Source organism: Parasteatoda tepidariorum, chromosome 9, assembly GCF_982258835.1.
Source record: "Parasteatoda tepidariorum strain Cologne lab strain chromosome 9, Ptep-v5.0, whole genome shotgun sequence".
In the NCBI taxonomy this organism is placed as follows: Eukaryota; Metazoa; Arthropoda; class Arachnida; order Araneae; family Theridiidae; genus Parasteatoda; species Parasteatoda tepidariorum.
This window is the reverse complement of record NC_141763.1, coordinates 103,271,316-103,291,646: the sequence shown is the minus strand read 5'-3', so window position 1 is coordinate 103,291,646 and position 20,331 is coordinate 103,271,316. Positions and strand designations below refer to the sequence as shown.

At 28.9% G+C, this 20,331-nt stretch overlaps 2 protein-coding genes across 3 annotated transcripts; one reads left to right on the top strand and one right to left on the bottom strand.

The window, feature by feature from the left end:
* Nucleotides 1-4,805: 4,805 nt before the first annotated feature.
* Nucleotides 4,806-14,205, bottom strand: LOC107451833 (RRP15-like protein). Of its 2 annotated transcripts, none has more exons than XM_016068069.4 (5): nucleotides 13,858-14,205; nucleotides 9,209-9,571; nucleotides 7,030-7,115; nucleotides 6,448-6,601; nucleotides 4,806-4,977 (listed from the first exon to the last, which is right to left on the bottom strand). In XM_016068069.4, exons 2-5 carry the CDS (start codon nucleotides 9,557-9,559, stop codon nucleotides 4,867-4,869), a joined length of 702 nt encoding a protein of 233 aa, XP_015923555.1. In that variant the 5' UTR covers nucleotides 9,560-9,571; nucleotides 13,858-14,205; the 3' UTR covers nucleotides 4,806-4,866. The 2 variants fall into 2 exon arrangements, with proteins under 2 accessions (XP_015923555.1, XP_015923554.1); XM_016068068.4 differs by having other exon boundaries at nucleotides 9,209-9,581; nucleotides 13,858-13,998.
* Nucleotides 14,206-14,357: 152 nt separating this feature from the next.
* On the top strand, nucleotides 14,358-17,892 carry Neurochondrin (neurochondrin). The gene has a single exon (XM_016068062.4). The coding sequence runs from the start codon at nucleotides 14,358-14,360 to the stop codon at nucleotides 16,395-16,397; it is 2,040 nt and encodes a 679-aa protein (XP_015923548.1). The 3' UTR covers nucleotides 16,398-17,892.
* The last annotated feature ends 2,439 nt before the right edge of the window (nucleotides 17,893-20,331 follow it).

The following is a 20,331-nucleotide window of genomic DNA, read 5'->3' as shown; positions in this document are numbered from 1 at the left end:
AGGGAAAAAAAGCACATTCACCTGGAAATTTTAGGATTTTTACATATAAAAATCAGGGAAATTTGAAACCTGATTTGAGTGGCCACCCTGTATATAAGATGTTCTATAATGACTGCCTTAGTATATGTTTAGAATCTATGTAAAAAAATTAAAAAAAAAAAGCAAAAAAATGTATAATACAAATTTGTGTAGTTTGGATTTTAGAAAATACTGACCTGATCGACCATTCTATTTTATAGTCTCAAAGATGGTACTATTAGAATTATGAAAAGAACTGAGAAATCTGTACCTGACAGTTAGTGAGCGATAGCAGGGGTGATAAATCCCTCATAAAAGAATTAGTATGTAGGGTTGTGTGAAATAGCAGTTCCCAATTTTTTTCAGCTATGGAACCCTAAATGATAGACCATCTATTGGAAAAACCCTTAAGATAATAAATAAATTAATATGTTTAATGATCGGCATTTTATTAGTTATTTTGAAAACATTTAACAAATGAATGTAACTTTTCCGTTGTCGTTGGCCAGTAACCACATCCCTTACCCATTTTTTTGAAAAAATATGCAAAAAATCAGCATATTTTTTTTTATTTCATTAATAAATACAAGGAACTAAAACAAAACAAACTACAGAATCACGATGGCCAATAAGTGTTTTTATGGCCTAAGAAAATATCTTAAGTCAAGCCTAATAAAAAGAAAAACAAAAGTGTTACTCTATAAATGTCTTATACGATCAGTGCTTACATACGCATGTGAGACATGGACAATGACCCGCGGAGATGAAAATATGATAGCTAGTTTTGAGAGAAAAATACCGCGAAGCATTTTTGGTGGAATAAGTAAAAACGGTACCTGGTTTAGAAGATCAAACACGGAACTTTACAAAGCATATAAAGAACCTGATGTCATTAAATTTATCAAAATTCAAAGGATTAAATGGGCTGGCCACATTATAAGAATGGAGGATGGCGGGACAACCGCTACAAGAAAAAGAGGACGACCCAACCTAAGATTTTTAGACTGCCTTGAAAAGGACCTACAAATTTTAAAGATAATTAACTGGAGAACCATGGCTAAGGGAAGAATGTCTTGGCATAGGCTTGTTGAGAAGGCCAAGGACCATCCTGGGCTGTCGTGCCAATGAGAAAAAGAAGAAAAACAAAACATAATACACAAGTTCTAGATCAAAAAAATTTTTTTACGTGTAATAAATATTTCATTTACCATCAGTTTACTATCCCAAATTTTCTCGAGCAAATGAAAAAAGTTAAATATTAGTCTTTGTATCTGCATTACTTTCACTCGTGAACGCCATTTTTTTATTCTTTTTTTTGTTGTTCTATGTAAATTCATCAACCATCGTATATACAATTGTACAAAACAGGTCTGCTGCACCACAAATAACAAAACTCCCAAACAAGAATTGGCAAACTTCCAGTCACAGCAGATGATTATTTTGCTTCCAACGGAATAAAAACATAGATAAAAGAAAACATATTGAAGAATTCTGCTACGCCCGAGTTAACTCTAGATAATAAATATTTGCAATATATACATACCCGAGTTAACTCTGGATAATCAGGGAAGCGGTTAAGGCGAGGGTTGCGATTGTTCCCGTTTACCAGTGGCGCCATCTATGGCCAAGAATTCGACTTCTGCCACACACATACGTCACACCCGTTAATAACCATTCATTCATCCACAGATAGTAATTTTATCCTGAACCAGAGAACGATCAATTTCCAATTCAGTTCCCCCAGAGGTATAATTTGTTATGGGAACATAGAGGACTTTGTTACCCGACAGATTTAGCGTGCACTAGTCACCATTTACTACAAGGGAAGTCTTCGGCCGGCTGGATTCAAATTCCTGTTCTCACGACTGTGAGTCCAGCACCCTCCCAGCCTTTTCCATCGTATTGTTTAATCAATACTCTAATATCAAATAGTTAAATGTACAGGTCTAGAGCAGCGTATAGTTTTTTTAATTTTAGTGTATCTATAAACTGAAATTGGCTTTCATTGAAATAAAGACTTAAGTTATTACTGAGACATATTTCTCTTTTGTTTAATTTTATTCTACGTAAAATACTGATGCAATTTTTAATAAATGTGTCCTTTCCATTATTCATTCCAAATATTATTAAAAATTTTACTTTTTTTTCCACAGCCATTTTTACAAAATTTCATAAAAATAACAAAAATATTAAATAAATAATGGGTAAGTAATCAGATATAAAGTTAATTATTAGTTTAAAAAATCATAAATGGTAAAAAAAAAAAAAAAAAGCTCTTGGATCCCCTGTGACCCACCTACAGAATTTTAGAGTTTGCGCAGAACATCATTTGGAAACTGCTGCTCTATGGTTTGCCATTTTCGATTGAAAATAAACTTTTTGAACGATTTAGAAGTTTTGCTCATCTTATTTGTTATATTGATTTGAAATTAATATATTAAAAATATCTGTAAAAAAAACTTTTTTTAATGTGAGAGAGTATACATTGTACGATTTTAATAACCTTTCAATCAAAAATAACTGCGAAAAATTATTTTATGAAAATTAAAAATAATTCATTCTAAACGAATTTTCGTATCAGAAAATAAGCTTAGGCAATACAATTTAATTCCAGTAATATGAACATTTCATCCTGTTTAGAAAAAGTGAGTAGATAAGTAATCAAAATGTTTGATGAAGGCTATGAATGTATGGACACTCAATTTGCAGCATTAATAATTTAAACACATTTTTATTCCTTTGGCTGCTGTAAATTGAATTGTTTCGTATGTGCAACTGCTGAAGACTGAATCCTTTTTTGTGCAATGTGAATTTTTGTGGCGTATTAACATATATGTTGTAGATCCAATTTGTCCTCTCCCAACATTATTTTTCATTGTATATTGCTTATTTACTAATGGTTAAGTTTAAAAATACCATGACTTGATAATAATGCATGTATTTAAAAATTGGACAAACGACAAGTAACTTGAAATTTTATTTTAAGAAATAAAAAAATTAATAGTTTATTCAGGCATCAAAAATTTTCAAATTAGAATCCTCTTTGTCCACAGAAGTACACCATCCTTGCTTTACAAATAACTATTAATTTCTGGCTCTTCGGTAGTAGACGTGTTTTGTGTATTGCACTTAAGTCAGAGTTTTCATTCAAGTCTCTCGCCGCAAATTCTTGAAAACTACAACTCATTTTTAAGGTATAATAGCAGCAAATGATACTACAAAATTCATATTAACCACAAATGTAATACAGTAGGGAACCGACTATCCGGAACGATCGGGACCATCGCTATTCCGGATAACTGATTTTTCCGGTTTTCTGAATCGTTACAAAAAGCCGTTTTTTTTTATTGTTAAATCCAACTGAAAAAAGAAATTGGAAATAATCTTAAAAAGAAGAAAAAACGATGAAGTAATACACTAATTATTATTTCCGAAATGATGGTATAGTAAACATCTTTAAAAAAAGAACGAAAAATCCTAAAATCTTATGAGGAAAAAAAATTTTTTTTATTAAAAATGGCGGGAAAATTTACCGAATTTCGTTCCGGTTTTTTGGTTTCCGGATAACAGGTTTTGTACTGTATTACAATAAGTATGTTAATGTTACTATCTCTCTTCTCTGGTAACAGCTCAAACAAGCTTAAGATAGTGAATTAATCAAAATTTACCAGATGTGTGATTTTGTGTTGGGTAAGAGAAACAGAAATAAGCACATGAGACAGTAGACAGCCAAAGCCTTGGGTTAGTGAGCATTTGCCTCGTGCTGGACACAAATATGGGCAGATGGTGTTACTGGACACTCATATAAGACCATAGCAAATTATAGAGTGTGGACTAAGTTTCTTACTTGTCATGAATAATATTATAAGGCAATTCATAACAAATTTTCAATTTCAAAATTTATATATCACTTACTTTAAACAATATTGTAAGTTAGATATTACAATCAGATTCAGTTCAAAAGAATATTACTAAATTGTTCTTGTTGGTTGACTGTTAAAGATATACTAGAATGAAAACTCACCGATCCTCTGTACTTAAGTCTATATTTAGTACGATTGAGGAAACTATTTTTATAAAGCTTCTCATAAAATCAATTAAAATTACTCGGAAAATTTTCTTTTATGCAGTTGAAATGAGAACAGATTTTTTTTCAAAGCTAATACTTAGCAAATTTAAAACTGTTCTGGTGGTTATAATGTTAACCCTTTATGTACCGAAGAAATTTTAAATCCTACTAATGTAATTTACACGCAGCATTGAAATGGAATAAAATATCCTATAGGAATCTGTTATATGACTTTATCAGTACCAGTCGACAACACCCAGGAAAATATTTAATTGTTGATATTTTGTTCCCCAGTTCTCAACAAATTATGCAAGTGTCTTTCATATTTTTTATTGCTTCATTAACATTTTTAACTAGTTAATAAATCAAAGTATTAAATGCTTAATTTAAATTAAAATTTTATAATGTGAAATAAGTTCTAAATTAAAAATATTTTATAAAGATTAAAAAATATTTGTCGAAGTGTAGAATGAACATTATTTAGTAAGAACAACAACAAAAAGAAAAATGTGGATATTTTTGATACTCTTTTAATAATTAGAAAAATAAAAGTTTATTTCAATAAAATGCGTTATTTATCTTACTTTTGTAAAATCAAAAGCTATTGTGAAGTTCTCTATTCCATACCTTCCGGTAATTTTAAATATTTTTGTGGGCCTCATATATATATACTTAAATTAATAAAAAGCAAAGGAAGGTAAATATTTTGAGTACTCAATGAAATGAAAAACCTTTTTTTTGTTTTATTAAAATATAACACAGACATTAAACATATCAGTTTAAGTTTCATCATCACTCTCTTTATCCCAGTCTTTCATTTCAGCACCCATCATGAAATCATCTTTTAATATACTCCAAGTCTCTTCTTTTTTTGCCTTCTCCACTTCACTCTAAAAATGTTTAATAAGAATATTGAGTATAAAATCGGAAACAAAGAAGGAACCTAATTATCAGAGTAAAAATAGCTTTTTTGAAGAAATGTTTTTAATTACTATTCTTAAAAGTCAGACTTTGTTGCAAAATTCAAACATAAATATCAGGTGAAATTGTTGTTGTTGCAGGTTTCAAAATTTCCTATAAATCTGTCGAGTGCATTCTTGTCTTTGATTTTATACCCTTAGACTGAATTAGTCTAATAAATCACTAAATTGAAGCCATTTTACAGTCATTTTTCTTCTCGAATTATAATTTTAAACAGAATGTAACAATTTAGCAGGACATTAAAATATCAACAGATACCCCTATACTTAAATAACAGAGATACAGTGAAACCTCCAGGAAAGACCACCTCCATTTACAACCACTTTTGGGAGGAATTTTTTCCATAAACTTTGTGTTGACATTTAGAAGGGACCATTAAAACCTCTCCCAGTAAAAATCTGCACCAAATGCGGTCAAATAAGGAAACACGAAAGAATATCAACAAAACAAGTAAGTAGGTCAAAATGTATTCAGAATATTTATGGGGGGCTCTTATTTAGAGAGTTCTTTCTAATGTTGCAACCTCATATCTGTAAAATTTGTACTCTAAAGAAACTTGGATACCCAAAATAAAGATGATTCCAGAGAAACGTTTATTTACTATCGACAAGGAAATGAATATAACAAATATGAGAAAGAAAATAATTGGCACAGTGCCATCTATTCATATAACTTTAAACATATTTTTCAGATATTATGTAACACACTCAGAGTGCACTAAAGACAATGCTATTGATAATTTGCTTTTAGAAATGAAAGTTAAAATAGAAAAAATTTTATTTTGCAAAAAGACAAGCATCTCAAACAAACAAATCTATTCTCATCTTTAAAATCTAACTCATTTTTATGATATAAAATTAAATGCAAACTTAAACAAAAAGCACAACTGGTAAATTTGTTTTTACACACAATTATATTAGCTGGTATCATTTTTATAGAAGCTAAATTTTATTCGTAGATCCATCCTTTCGTAACTCTAACAGACGTGACATTTCCTCACCAAAAAATGACACTGAGTAAAATTAAAATGGTTCATGAAAAATCATGTACCTTTTATTAATTACAATTTTAAAGTCAATGGAGGTAACCTCTAAGAAAGACCAATCAACGACCATTTTACTGTACATTTAATATTATGCTTTAAAAACAAAATGTGAATTTTTTCAAAACAAATTTAAGTGTCTGAACATATCAAAGCATCAAAATCTATTTCTATATGCAAAAAAAAGAATGCTTTAAGTTATAAAAAATCTCATAGAGACCAATGACTAGTGCAAAATAAATTAAAACAGAAAGTTCTTCCCTTTTTTCCTCCTTTGACCACTCTTGAGTGGTCAAAAGAATGTATTGTTAGAATGAGCTTTATAGAAAAGACATACCTCTGCTTTTTTGTCTTGCTTAGAATGTTGCTTCAGAATGTCCATAAAAGTGCCTTTGACAACATTTATCTTTTCATTCTTTCGAGCACTTTTCTTATTATTTTTCACCGTTTTTTGATGGTCTCCAACTGCATTAAACAAATGAACAACTCCTCTGGTGAAAAAAAAAAATGCAGTTAAGAAATCTACATTTTTTAAAATTAATGATCAAAGTAAAGAACTAAAAAGTAAATGATAAAATAGAAATAAAAAAAATACAGAAAGGGTTTTTTCGAATTTAGAATGAGGGACACCAATCATAGAAAATATAACACTAACTATTTTTAATGTAGGCTGTAACAAACTCATTATGATTTTTAAATGAAGTTTACAATCATTTATTGAAAAAAAAATGGTCCTGCATAATGCTTACTAATAAAATCTTTTTTTTTTTTTTTGGTATATAGTTACAATATAAATTTTAATATATTAGACGATCACATAAAACAAAACAAATCACAAAATTACACTGAAGAATAAAAATTTCACAAGACACATAATAAGTTTTGTGACAAAGAAAGAAAAGTTAATGTAAAATATTACCTAGTTGCTATTTTAATGAATTCCTTTTCCTTTTCTTTCTTTGTAACATCTGGTTTTACTCGACACATGGCTTCCCATTCTGCTTTCTAAAATAAAAATATAACCACTATAATACATAATAATTAAACAAACCTTCTATTCATATAATTTTTCTATTTTCAAATATTCAAACTTAAAAGATGGACAAGTTTTTAAAGCATTTTAGTTAATCAATTCTTTTTAAATTCAAGCTCAAAGAAGACTCAATTATACATTAAACAATCTTAACTAAGAATTAAAACTATAAAAATTGCTTTTAAAAGGCATGATTAACTAAATTAAAATACAAATGATTTGTAGAATATATTTTTCAAATGTGTGTATTCAGCTATTTCAAAAGTTATGACTTTTCCAATTTTAAAATGTCAATACCTACTGAACTTTCAATTTTAATCGATTCTTTGTAAAAGTAAATCTGATGATGATATAATTCTTCATAAGTTATGATTTTTTTTTTTTAAAAATCTGAACTTAATATTTTTGAATGACTGACTAGTTCGGAACAACTAAACATGATTTTAACAAAAATTAAGTTGTAAACAACCACTCAGATTACCATTTAAAATTTCTGAGATAATTGAATTGTTAATTAGAAAGAAATAATTTCATATAAACTAAACAAAAAAAATCAATTAAATGCTTTGAAACAATTCATCTGCATTGTATACGATTTGATTTTCTAAAAATATAAATAAGTAATGATCTCAATCCACTCTCAATTTCATTTTTAAATAAGTTCCTTGACTTAAACTATGCAACAACAAAAAAAGCAAAATTTAACAAATCAGTAAAAATCTGAAATTATATAATACTGAAATCAAAAGTATGTTTTTTCTTCTTTGATTTCAGTTTAAGTTTAAAAGGACTAGGCATTAGTTCGTATGAAGATTATTTGGCTCTTTTCTCTATTATTACATTTTTACATTGCAAATTTAAAGATTGAGCTTCAAAACATTCAGATAAAAAAAAGATTATTGCAACTGTATCTAAATGAATTAATCTGAAATTAACAAAGAAAAAGATTTTATAACTCAGAAGTTCCATAATTGTTCTTTTGTTTTGTTTGTTAAAATTTTAAAATTGGATTGAATTGGGAATAATAATAATTTTCGTATTCTTGCTGCACCATACCTTCAATTTAACGAAAGAAATAGGAAATAATTTAAATTATGTAGTAGAGCACTACAAAGTAGAGAAACCACTGCAGTTTTTGTAGTGTAGTAAGTAGTTGTTGCGATTCCTAGCAACTGTTTTTAATGTAATTTTAGAAAGAAAAAAAAAATTCAAATGTTACTATTTTTTTTTATCTGATCAGTGCAAATCTTATGTGTATCTGTCAATGTATGCTATGAGAATGCCTTTGTTGCAGATAATTCTCACTGCATGCAATTCCCATCTGGGATGACAAGTACGATTTGTGCATATGCGAGCAGTTTCTCTTACATCAGGCAGTGTGAATGGCTCTGTAATAATTTAAGTCCCCATAGTTGCAAGTTTTTAAAAAAAAATTTTATAAAGATTGACCGTCGCCAATAGCCCATTGTGCAGCTCTAGTGTGACGTAAATTAACAACAACAATAAAGATTGGCAGGTTATTTTCATTGCTTCTTAGACATCTTGTAATCAAAATCACATGCATAATTAGATTTCTTCACGATAATTGTTTCTGTTTTCAAAAAATACAGAAGATGGTAGATACTTCAAAGGCTCATGAAGATGATAGTATTGAACTGACATGGCCAGTGAATAATACTTATTTTAGTGTGATCGAGAAACATGAAAACAGGAATTTTAGTAGTGTGCAAACTAAGCCTGTTAAACAAAAAGCTGCCAGCCTTTAACTTGAACTGTCACCAAAGCCCGACTTAGCCTAATTGGGGCCCAGAGCAAAAACTTCTTTGGGGCCCTTCCTCTGCTTCACTTTTTCAGTAATGAAGAACCGAACTTTATGGAGTTATTTAAATTTTTCACCTCATTATAGATAACAAGAAAATTGACTAGAACCTAAAATAGCTATAAACCCCGAAACTTAAAAGAGAAAATATCACTTTCAAATTACGTAATCCCGAAAGGAAATATATATATATACAAGGTTAGCAATCCCTAGAAAGGTAATTGAAGCTCAATTAAAAACACTCACCTTTTTCTGATTATCTAATTTAGCCCTTCTCATTTCTTTGTAGCTTTTTTCTTGTTTAACTTGTGAATCCTGTTCAACCACTTTGCCAGATGAGTCAACAAATTCAATATCTTTCACTTTTTTCTTTTTTATATCTGAGTCTCTTTTTGCTTTGCTAAGAATAAAGTTTTCAGTTCTAGGAGTTGTGCTTAAAACATTTTGCATTGCCTTTGCCCAAGCCATGTTTCCAGAAACATTTCTATTGTTGTCATCATCATCGCCCAGCAATTCATCATCAGATAAAGATTCACCGCCAGATTCAATATCAGCATCCATCTCATCACCACTTTCTTTTGTTTCTAATTCCATCATAGTTAACAGTATCTGAAAGATACTGACAACAGTAATAAAGATCAAAAATATCATATGGAAGAGATGGCAAACATATTTTTTTTTTTTAAATCTAATATAACTACAAAAATTTTTTATACCCAAACTGGTTTAAATGGTTAAGAAATAAAGAATTTAAACAAAAATTCAATTGATTAGATTCATTAAAAAATTATTAACACAGTTTTATAGAAAGGAAGATTATACATCACTTCTCCAGTGCTTAATTTATCATAAAACCTGAGCGACTTAGAGCTAGAAATTACACATTTCTAATTTCAAACTTTTTCACATTTTTACGAATTATTTATTAAAATTATGAGTTATGACAAAAATTTAAATAAACATAAACTCATATTCACTAAAGTTTAAATAATACAAAAACATTTTGTATGTAAACAACATGTGTTGCACATTACTTGGGTAAAGTTATGACCAGTGCAAGAATTCAAAAACCAAACATCATAGAATATGCAATGTAAGTTAAAAGAAAATAATTAATTGGAAGAAAAAGAATCAATCTGTTTATTTTATGGTGTTTAAATGCCTGGAGCAGATAAAAATTACGTTTTTACCTAGAGCTGATAATATTCTGTTTTTTCCTGAATCCCTTTTATTAATTCTTTTATTTCCTATTTCAAGTTCAATTTTTCCCGCTCTGAGGTATGATCTTGCGATATGGTTCGTCACTATCATAGCAACCCTATCACCCAATCGAGCATTTTGTATGGTGGAGATGCGTTCTTACACGTGATATATTTTTGAGTAAGTCTCAGTGTCTCTTGAAGATTGGAAATCTTTAAAGTACAAGCTCGAACTTAGTCATAGAATAGTAGCTGCCAGCATTGCTACCCGTAAACAATAAATCTTTCAATGATGAAAAATTTAAAACATGGTGGGAACCATAAGGGTAGAACAATAACTAAATGCTTAAATTAATCCAACTGATGCAAATCAATAATAAAAAAAATATATCAACTATATGATCATCCTTAGTAAAAGTTAGAATTACAGCAACTACTTATAATTTCGAAATACAACAGGTTCCAAAAGTTCTGTGTCTACAGCCCCTTTCCAAATTAGAACTGTATTTTTTTTTTTTCACACACAAGAAAACCTGGGAGCAGAAATCCAAATCTGTTTAAAAATGTGTAAGTTTATTCAGAGAAAATATATCTGCACTAATAAAGATCAGGCCCTCAAACTATTAAGATTGAACCAAAGTATTTGAAAATCTGACTATTAGATCAAAATTTATCCTGGGTGTTTACTTTTTTATTTTGCATATTTATTTCCACCAACAATGTTATTCTTGGGTAAGTAAGGTTCAATCTATGTTAGTCCGTAGAAAAGATATATTTTGAAACACAATATTGATTCAATCAAAATTAGAAATAAATTTTAATACATTGAAATGTGAAATAGTTCAACAGCATTTTTTTGAGAAATGTGAACATACTTTTTTGATAAAGCACTTTATTAAACTTTTTTGAAAAAAATTGTGACAAGATTCAATATAAAGTATTTTTATAGCAACATAATTAATTATATACCCTAAAAAAAGGAAAAAAACATAGTAAATTTGTTCAAATGATTACATTTTAATAATATTTCTCAGGATTGGCTGGTTTAAACCAATATGTTAAAACGAGACAGGTTTGTTTTTTACTTTAAGAAAAAAAAAAATCTTTTTAATAAGTAAATTTTTTATCGATACATTCTTTTTTCAGTTCAAATATATAAAATTAAAAAATATAAAGTTTTCTCGAATTCCGGATAATTTTGAGTTTAATTGCTGATGGGAATTTTTATTGCTTTAAATAAACATAAATCTGCAATTTTTAAATGTTGACATAGAGTTGAGCTTCCACAGTAATACTTATGTAGTATCTCAATTATTATTTTTTACATGTAACATACACATAATGCTTGCTATAGTCAAAAATATAAATGGGAATGAATGGCTTTCTTAACTTTATAGTTTCATTTTAATTTTTTGTTCTTAGGGTAACAAATTTACAATGTGAATGCAATGCGTTTATATTCATTGTTATAATAATTTCATAAGGCAATTTTTTATAATATATTTAAAAAAAAAAAAAAAAACAGTTTAAAAAATACTCAACATTTATTTAAAATATTTTAAGAGTATTTTTTTAAATTTTATTTAATGTTGTAGTTTGTCAACAAAAATATTGTTATATGTTGAAATAAATGACAAAAAGTAAGTTCTTTCCTAGCCGTTAGAGCTAAATCATGCCTTTTAAATTTTGAGTGTTTATTTATATTTATGCAGCCGTGTGTTTGTTTCCTTTTCATCAATCTAATAATTTAAAATATTTTTTAATTAAAAAAATGTAATATCTTTAATTTGAGTGGTAAAGATCTTGTATTGGAAGCTCACGTGCAATAGACCAAAGAAACTATGGATGGAGGATGTCTTGAATGATTTAAAAACTTTAAAGATCTCCAATTGGAAGTTAAAGGTTAGAGACAGAGCTGTCTAGAGAAATATTGTGAGGCAGGCTAAGGCCCACTCCGGGCTGTAGTGCAAATAAAGAAGAAATTTTTAATATCTCACTCATGCTCCTTTATTAAACCTTGCATTTGATTATAACCATTAACTGCTACAAAAAGGAATGCTGCTAAATAATGACACAATTAATGCAGAACTATTAAATTTTCATACATACTGGCTATCGAAGTGAAACATTTAGGTGTTAAATGTTTATTTGCATCTTAATATTATAAATAAAAAGTCTTCAGTCGTACTTTTTTAATTCTTTATTCAAAATAACAATTGAGATATCTGTAAAATGCTTTTTAATGGATTAGTTACTTTTAATTTGGGGCTTAAAATATTACTTAAACTTTTGTTTTAATAAAGCAAAAAAAGAAAAATCTTTTTCTGAATTAATAATATGAGTTCGGTACAAGTGTTACATCTAAAATAATTTATGAGGTATCTAAAATAATTAATAACAGTTGAAGATTAGAAAAAAAATTAAGGTGAAATTTAAAAAATTTTATAAATATTTCCCCAAATACAAGATGTGAATAATTCTGGGGTCTAATATTGTGTATATCATACCAATTCTAACTATAAAACTAGACAAGTTAAATAGTTATCTATAACTAATTAAATCAGAAATGGACCTTTCATTAAAACAGGTGGTTAATAAAAAAAATTCCTGAAAAAATAAAAGGTTGTGCTCTTAAGGAGCTGCAGTGTATTTTCACAAAAAGGGCATAGGGAGCACATTTACAGTAATCAAAAGGCAGGCGGGGGGCAGACCGCCCTTCTAACAACGCTGAAATGAACATGGCTTTTTTCAATCGATTCAGGTTTATATCTACCAAAATATAAGGGGCAGCTACCGTCTGGCATATAGGGTCCTAATAGTTTGGTCAGGAGAGCGATCCAAAGTTCGGACCTCTTAATGTTAATTCTACTTTTTGCATATTTCGCTATCTCTTGTAAACTTTAGAAGCACACAATTTGTTTATTCAAATATAATTCTATATTATAAATAACTTTTAGTAAACATTTATCATTTTATATAATAATAGTAAAAAAATTTTTGAATCGTAAGGCATGGAACTTTTTACGTAATTTTAAAGAATGTAATATTTCATAGCAAAATACAAAATTTGAGTAACATAGGTCTGAAAGAAATTCTTAATTTAATGAGTCTCTGATTTTTTTAAAATTTGGTTTATCAGGATCTGCTCAAGGGGAGATTTCCGTATCCTGATCTGCGACCGAATTATCGCCAAGTCTTGACTACTTTCCGGCAGCGGCTCGCGAGAAACTAAAGAAACATCACAGAAAGGGACCAACTCGAAATGTATAACTCGTAGCCATCCCTGGGCAAACATCTACATGCTTTTTTTAGCAAGTTTAATATCTATTTGCCCCTTCTTGGCGATTGTAGTGGGGGCAACAGATCACGATACGGAAATATCCCCGGATAGGGGAAAGGAATACGATTTTCACTTACGTTAAATTGTAATATACCTGTCTTCTTTAATAATTAATATTGAACGAACAAAATTTAATTTTGAACAGCAGATACAACTTGGTTGATAGGAAAAATTTTAACGTATACGTAGTTTTTAATAGAAGCAGAAGAGAGAAGAAGAAACATACACACGCAAGTAACTGCCAACCACAATCAGGCAAAGCAATATAAAGAAATTCAAGAATATTAAATGTTATATCAATATACTTAGCATTTATACTTGAAGAAATACACACGTAATAAGAAATTTTCACTAACCTTATTTAATATCAGAGTATAAAACACCAGTAATAAATTACATCAAATTCTAAAATGAAGTCCCTCGCAGCACGTTTGCTTGTTTGTTATTATTTCGGATTCTTAGAGCATATTTGGTTACTTATTTCTGTCATTTTAATCCGCTTATCAATCCGTTCATGAACATTGTTTTTCATCAAAATGAATGAAATGCAACCTTGAATTTAAAATTTCATATGCATCAAGTAATTTATATTTATAGTTTCCATGACATTCTAGATTTCAATAATCTTTTTTTTTCAATATTTCAACAAATGAAATTTCGGTCAAAACGAGTATATAATATTACAAAAACAAACCGCCAGAAGCGTATATTTGTAAACAAGCATGACTTTAAGAAAAGCTATCGAAACACGTAATATAAGTAAATGTGTTTTTAACTTATCGGACTATTTGTATAGTTATAAATTCCTGTAAAAAAAATTATAAAGTTCCTTTCGCTGATTTTAAAGAAATAAATCATGGATATTGTAGAAAAAAGTAAATCGGTTTGGACTGCTGCTAAAACGGACACTGAGAAATTCGCAGCACTTATGGTCATCGCTAAACTTATAAGAAGTGAGAATCTTTCGGAAGAAAACACGAAAGAAATTTTTCACGCTATTGATCAACGTTTTCTTCTGCGGTTGTTAGAAACCGAGGAAGAAGAAAGTGCGATCCCATACAAAACTCTTTCCATCGCCATATTCTCCAGCTTCTGTATGTTTCCAGACATGTTTGAATATTCGAATGTGATGTGCTTTGTTCCCGCAATGCTTGAAGTACTAAATTCTGATAATTATGATGAGCTAAATGCGTCAGTGAATGATTCTTTAGACATTATTGCCGCTATGTTAGGAAAAGATGATTGTAAACAGCGCCTATTAAACCCAGACATTCTGAATGGATTGCTCAAGCAATATAAAATGTCCAAACAGATTAAAGTTTTAGCAGTGATCATGATGATCACACTTCAACCTGAATATAACAAAAATCCTAGCGTAACTGATTTAATTAATGAACTAGCTCACGAGTTTAAGACGGATGAAACGATGAAAAAGTTTGAAATTTGCAATTACTTAACATCTCTATTACTGAAATATACAGATTGCTTGAGTTTAGAAACCAGTTGTGTCATTCAAAAGGGTTTGTCAAACATACTGCAGAGTAAAATCGGAAAAACTCAAAGAGATTCGGCTTTGAAGTTAGCCGGGATCATCGTGCACAGATTCGGATCTCGATGGTTTGCCGACGACTCTGATGGCTCTGAGCGCTTTTTTACAATTTTAGTACAAATCACTAGTGTCGAAGTTTGTATGCTTTTAGATGACAAATCAGTTGACGAAGTCAGTAGAGAACTATTTTTATTAAGTTCTTGTTATTGTATATTAGAGAGGGTTATTGGGATAATGGTAGAAGAAAGCCTTTTTCAAGGAAATCAAAAACCAATTGAGCAATTGCTGAATTCTATAAATATGGCTTTTAAATCTATTTTAGATTTTATAGGAAGCTTGTCAGCATTATGGGAGAAAGACGATCCTGTATTGAAGCTTTCAAATTGTCAGGATATTGTGGTGGCAACGATAAGAGTGTTGTGCTGTTGGCTTGCCGAAGAGACGTATGCATTACAGGACAACATCGTTGAAATCTTGCCTTTTGTTCTTGATGTGTGTAAAAAGTCTGTCTCGCAGACAGCATATGGAAAAGAAATAGCAGAGTGCAAGGTTATTCACTTTTTTATACCCCCTCTGTGTCATCTCACTGCCGAAGACAAAACGCGAGAAATATTGCTCAAAAATGATCTTCTTCCACTGCTCTTCAAACACATGGATTTCTTATGGGGAACTTTTCAAGATAAACGAGTACCGGAAAAAGAAACGTCCCTCGCTACTCTTTGTGGCATATTTCTGAATATCGTTGTCCTCGAATCTGAATTGGTGGCTGAAACGGACGAGTTTTTCTATTTTTTGAAATTTCTTTTTAACACTCTGCCCCAGTTCACTCCCAAACTGGAAATGTTACCGTTGAAGGCAAATTTCTCGGTTTTGGGTTTATTAATAACGAGACAGTATTATAAAAGAGTTAAAACGTGCGAAACTAGTTTCTATGGTTTTCTTTCGTCTAGTGTTAAGTTTTTGTGGGATGCCCACAATGCCGAAGATATAAACGGAGTGACTTCGTTTTGCATTGTGAGGGAATATCGAGAAGTTTGGCGTGAAATCATGGAACTTTGGTTTCTGGGCATGCAAGCACTGTCCACCCTACTTCCTCTAATGCCATGGATAGCCGGATTTCTTGTGGAAAGTGGTTGGCCACAACACATCATGTCGTCCTTTGCGAGGGTCGGGGAACGAGGATTAGAAGGAAATGTGAAGTCGACGTATCAAGCTTTTCTGAGTGCTCTGGTTAAAGTCAGTGATGAGGCAGTTATGTCTCTTTTAAGTTGTGATTCCCTCAATGTCTGTAAAAAGCATAAATTATCTGAACTTGAATCATTAATGCTCAAACTTTCAATTCAGTAATGATATTTCCTTGTTGACGATTTTTCATTGAATTATTTTGTTGTTATTTGTAGCTGTCAGCTTTACCGGATTTTGCTTGTTTCTCACAATTTTCAGAAAATTCCATAAAATTAGGGGGGGGGACACTTCAAGATAGAATGTTTACTCAGCGCATTGTTTGCTTGAGTACTTCTACAAACTTTATGTCTTAATTATAGTAATCAGTTTGAATCTTTTTTTATTGAAACATTCTGAAAATATCAATCTTTCCTTATTCAGAAACCTCTAGTTTTAAATTAATTTGAATAATATGTTATAATTATCTAAAATGATTTCAATATCTGTTACTATTCAAAATAATGAATTCACAAATATAATAAGCATAATATTTAAAACATTTAATATTCATGTTTATTTAATGTCTATCATAAATTTAAAATATTAGAGTAAATTTCAATTTGTAGTTATTAGTATAAAATAGCTTTTGCAATTTATTAGTTTTTAATATTTCAAAAAATTCTCAGTGTCTTATATATTAAGATGTTGCACAATAGTTAGCATAAAATTTATATTATTTCATAAAATATACTAGATTAACTATAATTTATTTTTTAATTTTATACTTGCTAATTTTATGCCTAACTAACCTTAACTAAAACTATCATACTTATTGAAAATAAAAATTATAAATGGTAATTAATTTATTGTGGCACGTTTCTTTTTATTTAATTTTATTATTTTTAGTTAATAATTAAAAGAATACAATAGTAGAAAATATTTTACTATTGGTATCTGTTCACTCCTGTTACCTTTATCAAGGTTTTTTTAACTTTCAAAAAATTTTAAAAATATATATATTATGGTTTGCCCAGTTACCTTTCAAGTTGACAAGTTATATTTTTCGAGCTGGCCAATACTTGGAAGTTGCCAAAACTTGGTGAATGTTTTGGCATAGATATCAATATGGTAGTAGATTTAGACAGATTTTAATAGAATTCGTGATTTTTTTAAAAAAATTTTAGATTAAAAAAAAAACAGATTTATTTCTTTAAATCAGATTTTGTTTTAATGCATAACTTTAGTTTAGAAGTTAGTTTAATTTCACAAATAAAATATTATTGAAAAAAAAATCATAACAATACATTTCAAACTGTTATTTCTTCATAAAAAATATATTTTATTGTGAAACATAATGCATGATTCAAATTTATTCAATTTAGAATAAATATTTATCATTATTAATTACTTAAAAGGTTAAAACAAAATAAATGGTCGTTATTTTTCAATCAGACTTGATTTATAACAGTATTTTTGCTACTTTGTGCATCTATGTAATGTTTGTACTCAGTGCAGTCTTTCCTCAATATTCAACTAATGAACTAGTTCATGTTTCTTTAAGTGGAGTGTTATTGGTGATTTTGTTTTGAGAACAAAAAAGTTTTTTTTAAATTGTATGTAGTTTCATTAAATCTAATTGCTTTTGTTCTTTTAAATTAATAAATTTCTTTTAAAAGCATTTTATTTACAGATTTATTTTAATTTAATTTTATACATTTCATTTAATTAAATGAAATATACTACATATTATAAGCAGGGGTCAAAAGAATTCAAAATTTCTAGGTGTCTAGTATCGTATGGAATGAAAAAAAGTGTATCAGCTTTTATGTTATAGTTTACTTTAATATTTATTAGGCGTCAGCAATGACTTTTTAGGCAACATAGCAATCTGAGATTTGTAGATCTCTGATTTTAAGTATGCATCAGAAAATATGAAAGGCTGTTTAAATCTTGATATTATTTTCTGTTTATATGAATTTAAATTGTATAAAAATTCTCGGTATGTAACTTTTACCTATATACGACACAGTTTTAATAAAACTAGGCAGTGACCAGGGTTGAAAAGTTCTAATTTGATATAAATATTTTAACCTTTTTTTTTCATATGCATAAAAATCTGAATATTTTAGTTAAAAAAAAAAAAACTTGCATGACATCATTGCTTGCATTGGGTTCAAGGTTTTGATTTATAGTACCCATAAAAATTGTTTTAATGCTGCAAAGCAATGTTGCTTTTATGATGAAAAATAAATGACCAAACAAGTTTTAGCAGTTGAAGATTGATCTATTCTGGTTAAGCTATTGAGTAGGAATAGCAAAATATATTGAAGTAATTTTTAATTACATCCGATTTCTCATCAAAAGTTAAGGAATTTCCCCATTAGATTTATAAAAAAGCAGGAAAAATCAACCACACACAAAAAATAAGTAAAAGCCAATAATGATAACCTAGAAATACAACATAAAAATCCCAGAAATACTTTATTAGTAAAATGAGACTTAAAAATTGGTGATTATGCATTAGAATTTATAAAAGTATTGTTTAACACATTATATTAATAGTTAAAAAAAGACAATTTTTTTTATTTAAAAGACATAGTAGAACTCTTGTTAAAAAAAAACTATATTTCTGACCACTTTATTTATGATAAAATAAGATGGATGTAATTTCAAAGTAGTTTTCATTTGTTCGGCTTTGCATTTCATAAGATAAAATTTTGAATTTTTGTTCACCTTTTTAAGTTACGCTAATTTAGTGAAAATAATTAGCAGATTCGGAACCTTTGTCATCTTTGAAATCTTGACCTGGTGAGTCCATTAACCCCCGTATTCACCATTGACTCTGACCTAACGCGTAACTCCCAGTTCCAAAACCCCCGGTTTGGAAACTTTGACCGAGAGTTCAAAAGCGATTCCACCATTATTTTTTGACCGTCGGTTTCTTAACTGCGGGTTTCTTGACCGGCAGTTACAAGCGGTAGATTGCGTCCCGGCGGTAGATTTATAGCCGTATTAATAGCGTTTGTTTTCAATTTTTGTTGCTATTTTTTTTAAAAAAAATTCTATTAAAAGAAGAAAAAGAGATTACATCGAGTAATTAAATTTGAATCTCTCTTTTACTGGTCAAATAAAAAATATGTTTAGTTTCGTTTTTAACTGACTTGTATTGATGAGCAAAAGGATGCGAGCTTTATTATTATGAATTTAGATATTTTATTATTATGGATATCATAAAGCCGCAAGCAACAATAGAAATGTAACTGAAATTCAATTAAAAATATTTTTATTTCACGCAGTAATTTAATACTTTTATTTTACACTATAATCAAGGGGATTATGTTAACATCATTATCATCCTTATTAGCGTATTTTTGATCTTTCTTTTTTCTTCCCTTTCATAACATATTATCGATAACTTAAACCATTGAGAAGAATTTTTTTTTTTAAAACTTTAAATGAAATTGTATATAATAAACTTCTTAGTACAGATAAGCATAAATCAACACATTCATGTTATTCAGAAGTTATAAATAACTACTATTGTGCTGCCATCTGCTGATGATAAGAGAGAATCGACGTCGGTGATATGGTGAATAAGATAACAATTTTTTTAAAGGAAAATGTCATAATCGGAACAAATATTCCAAAACCTTAAAATTTTAAAAAAATTATGCCTTCAAAAATTTAATTATTTCGATAATTGTACATGGAAATGTATCAGTTGTATAAATGCCCCATATGTCATAAAGTAGTCAGGCTATATATTAAAAATTATAACTAAAGACGGGCATTTTAATTTCATATAGTTTTAAGCAATAAATCTCTTCCAAATGATCCTATTTTTTCGAAATATTCTGCAGATTATTTTATGCTTATACAATTCTAAATTTCCTGATTTGCAAAGTTATTTGATGCAAATTATTGTGTAGTTAAAATGTTACCTCGGATCAAAATTTGCATTGATTAAGTAATATTTATTTCAGCATAATTTCTAATATATATTTAAAATAATGTATATGTTTTTAAATTTAATTAATAGCTTTATTTTATGGATTTAAAAAGTTTTAAATTCTTTTCGTTATCTTCATATCTAAATATTGCACATTATTTTGGAAGT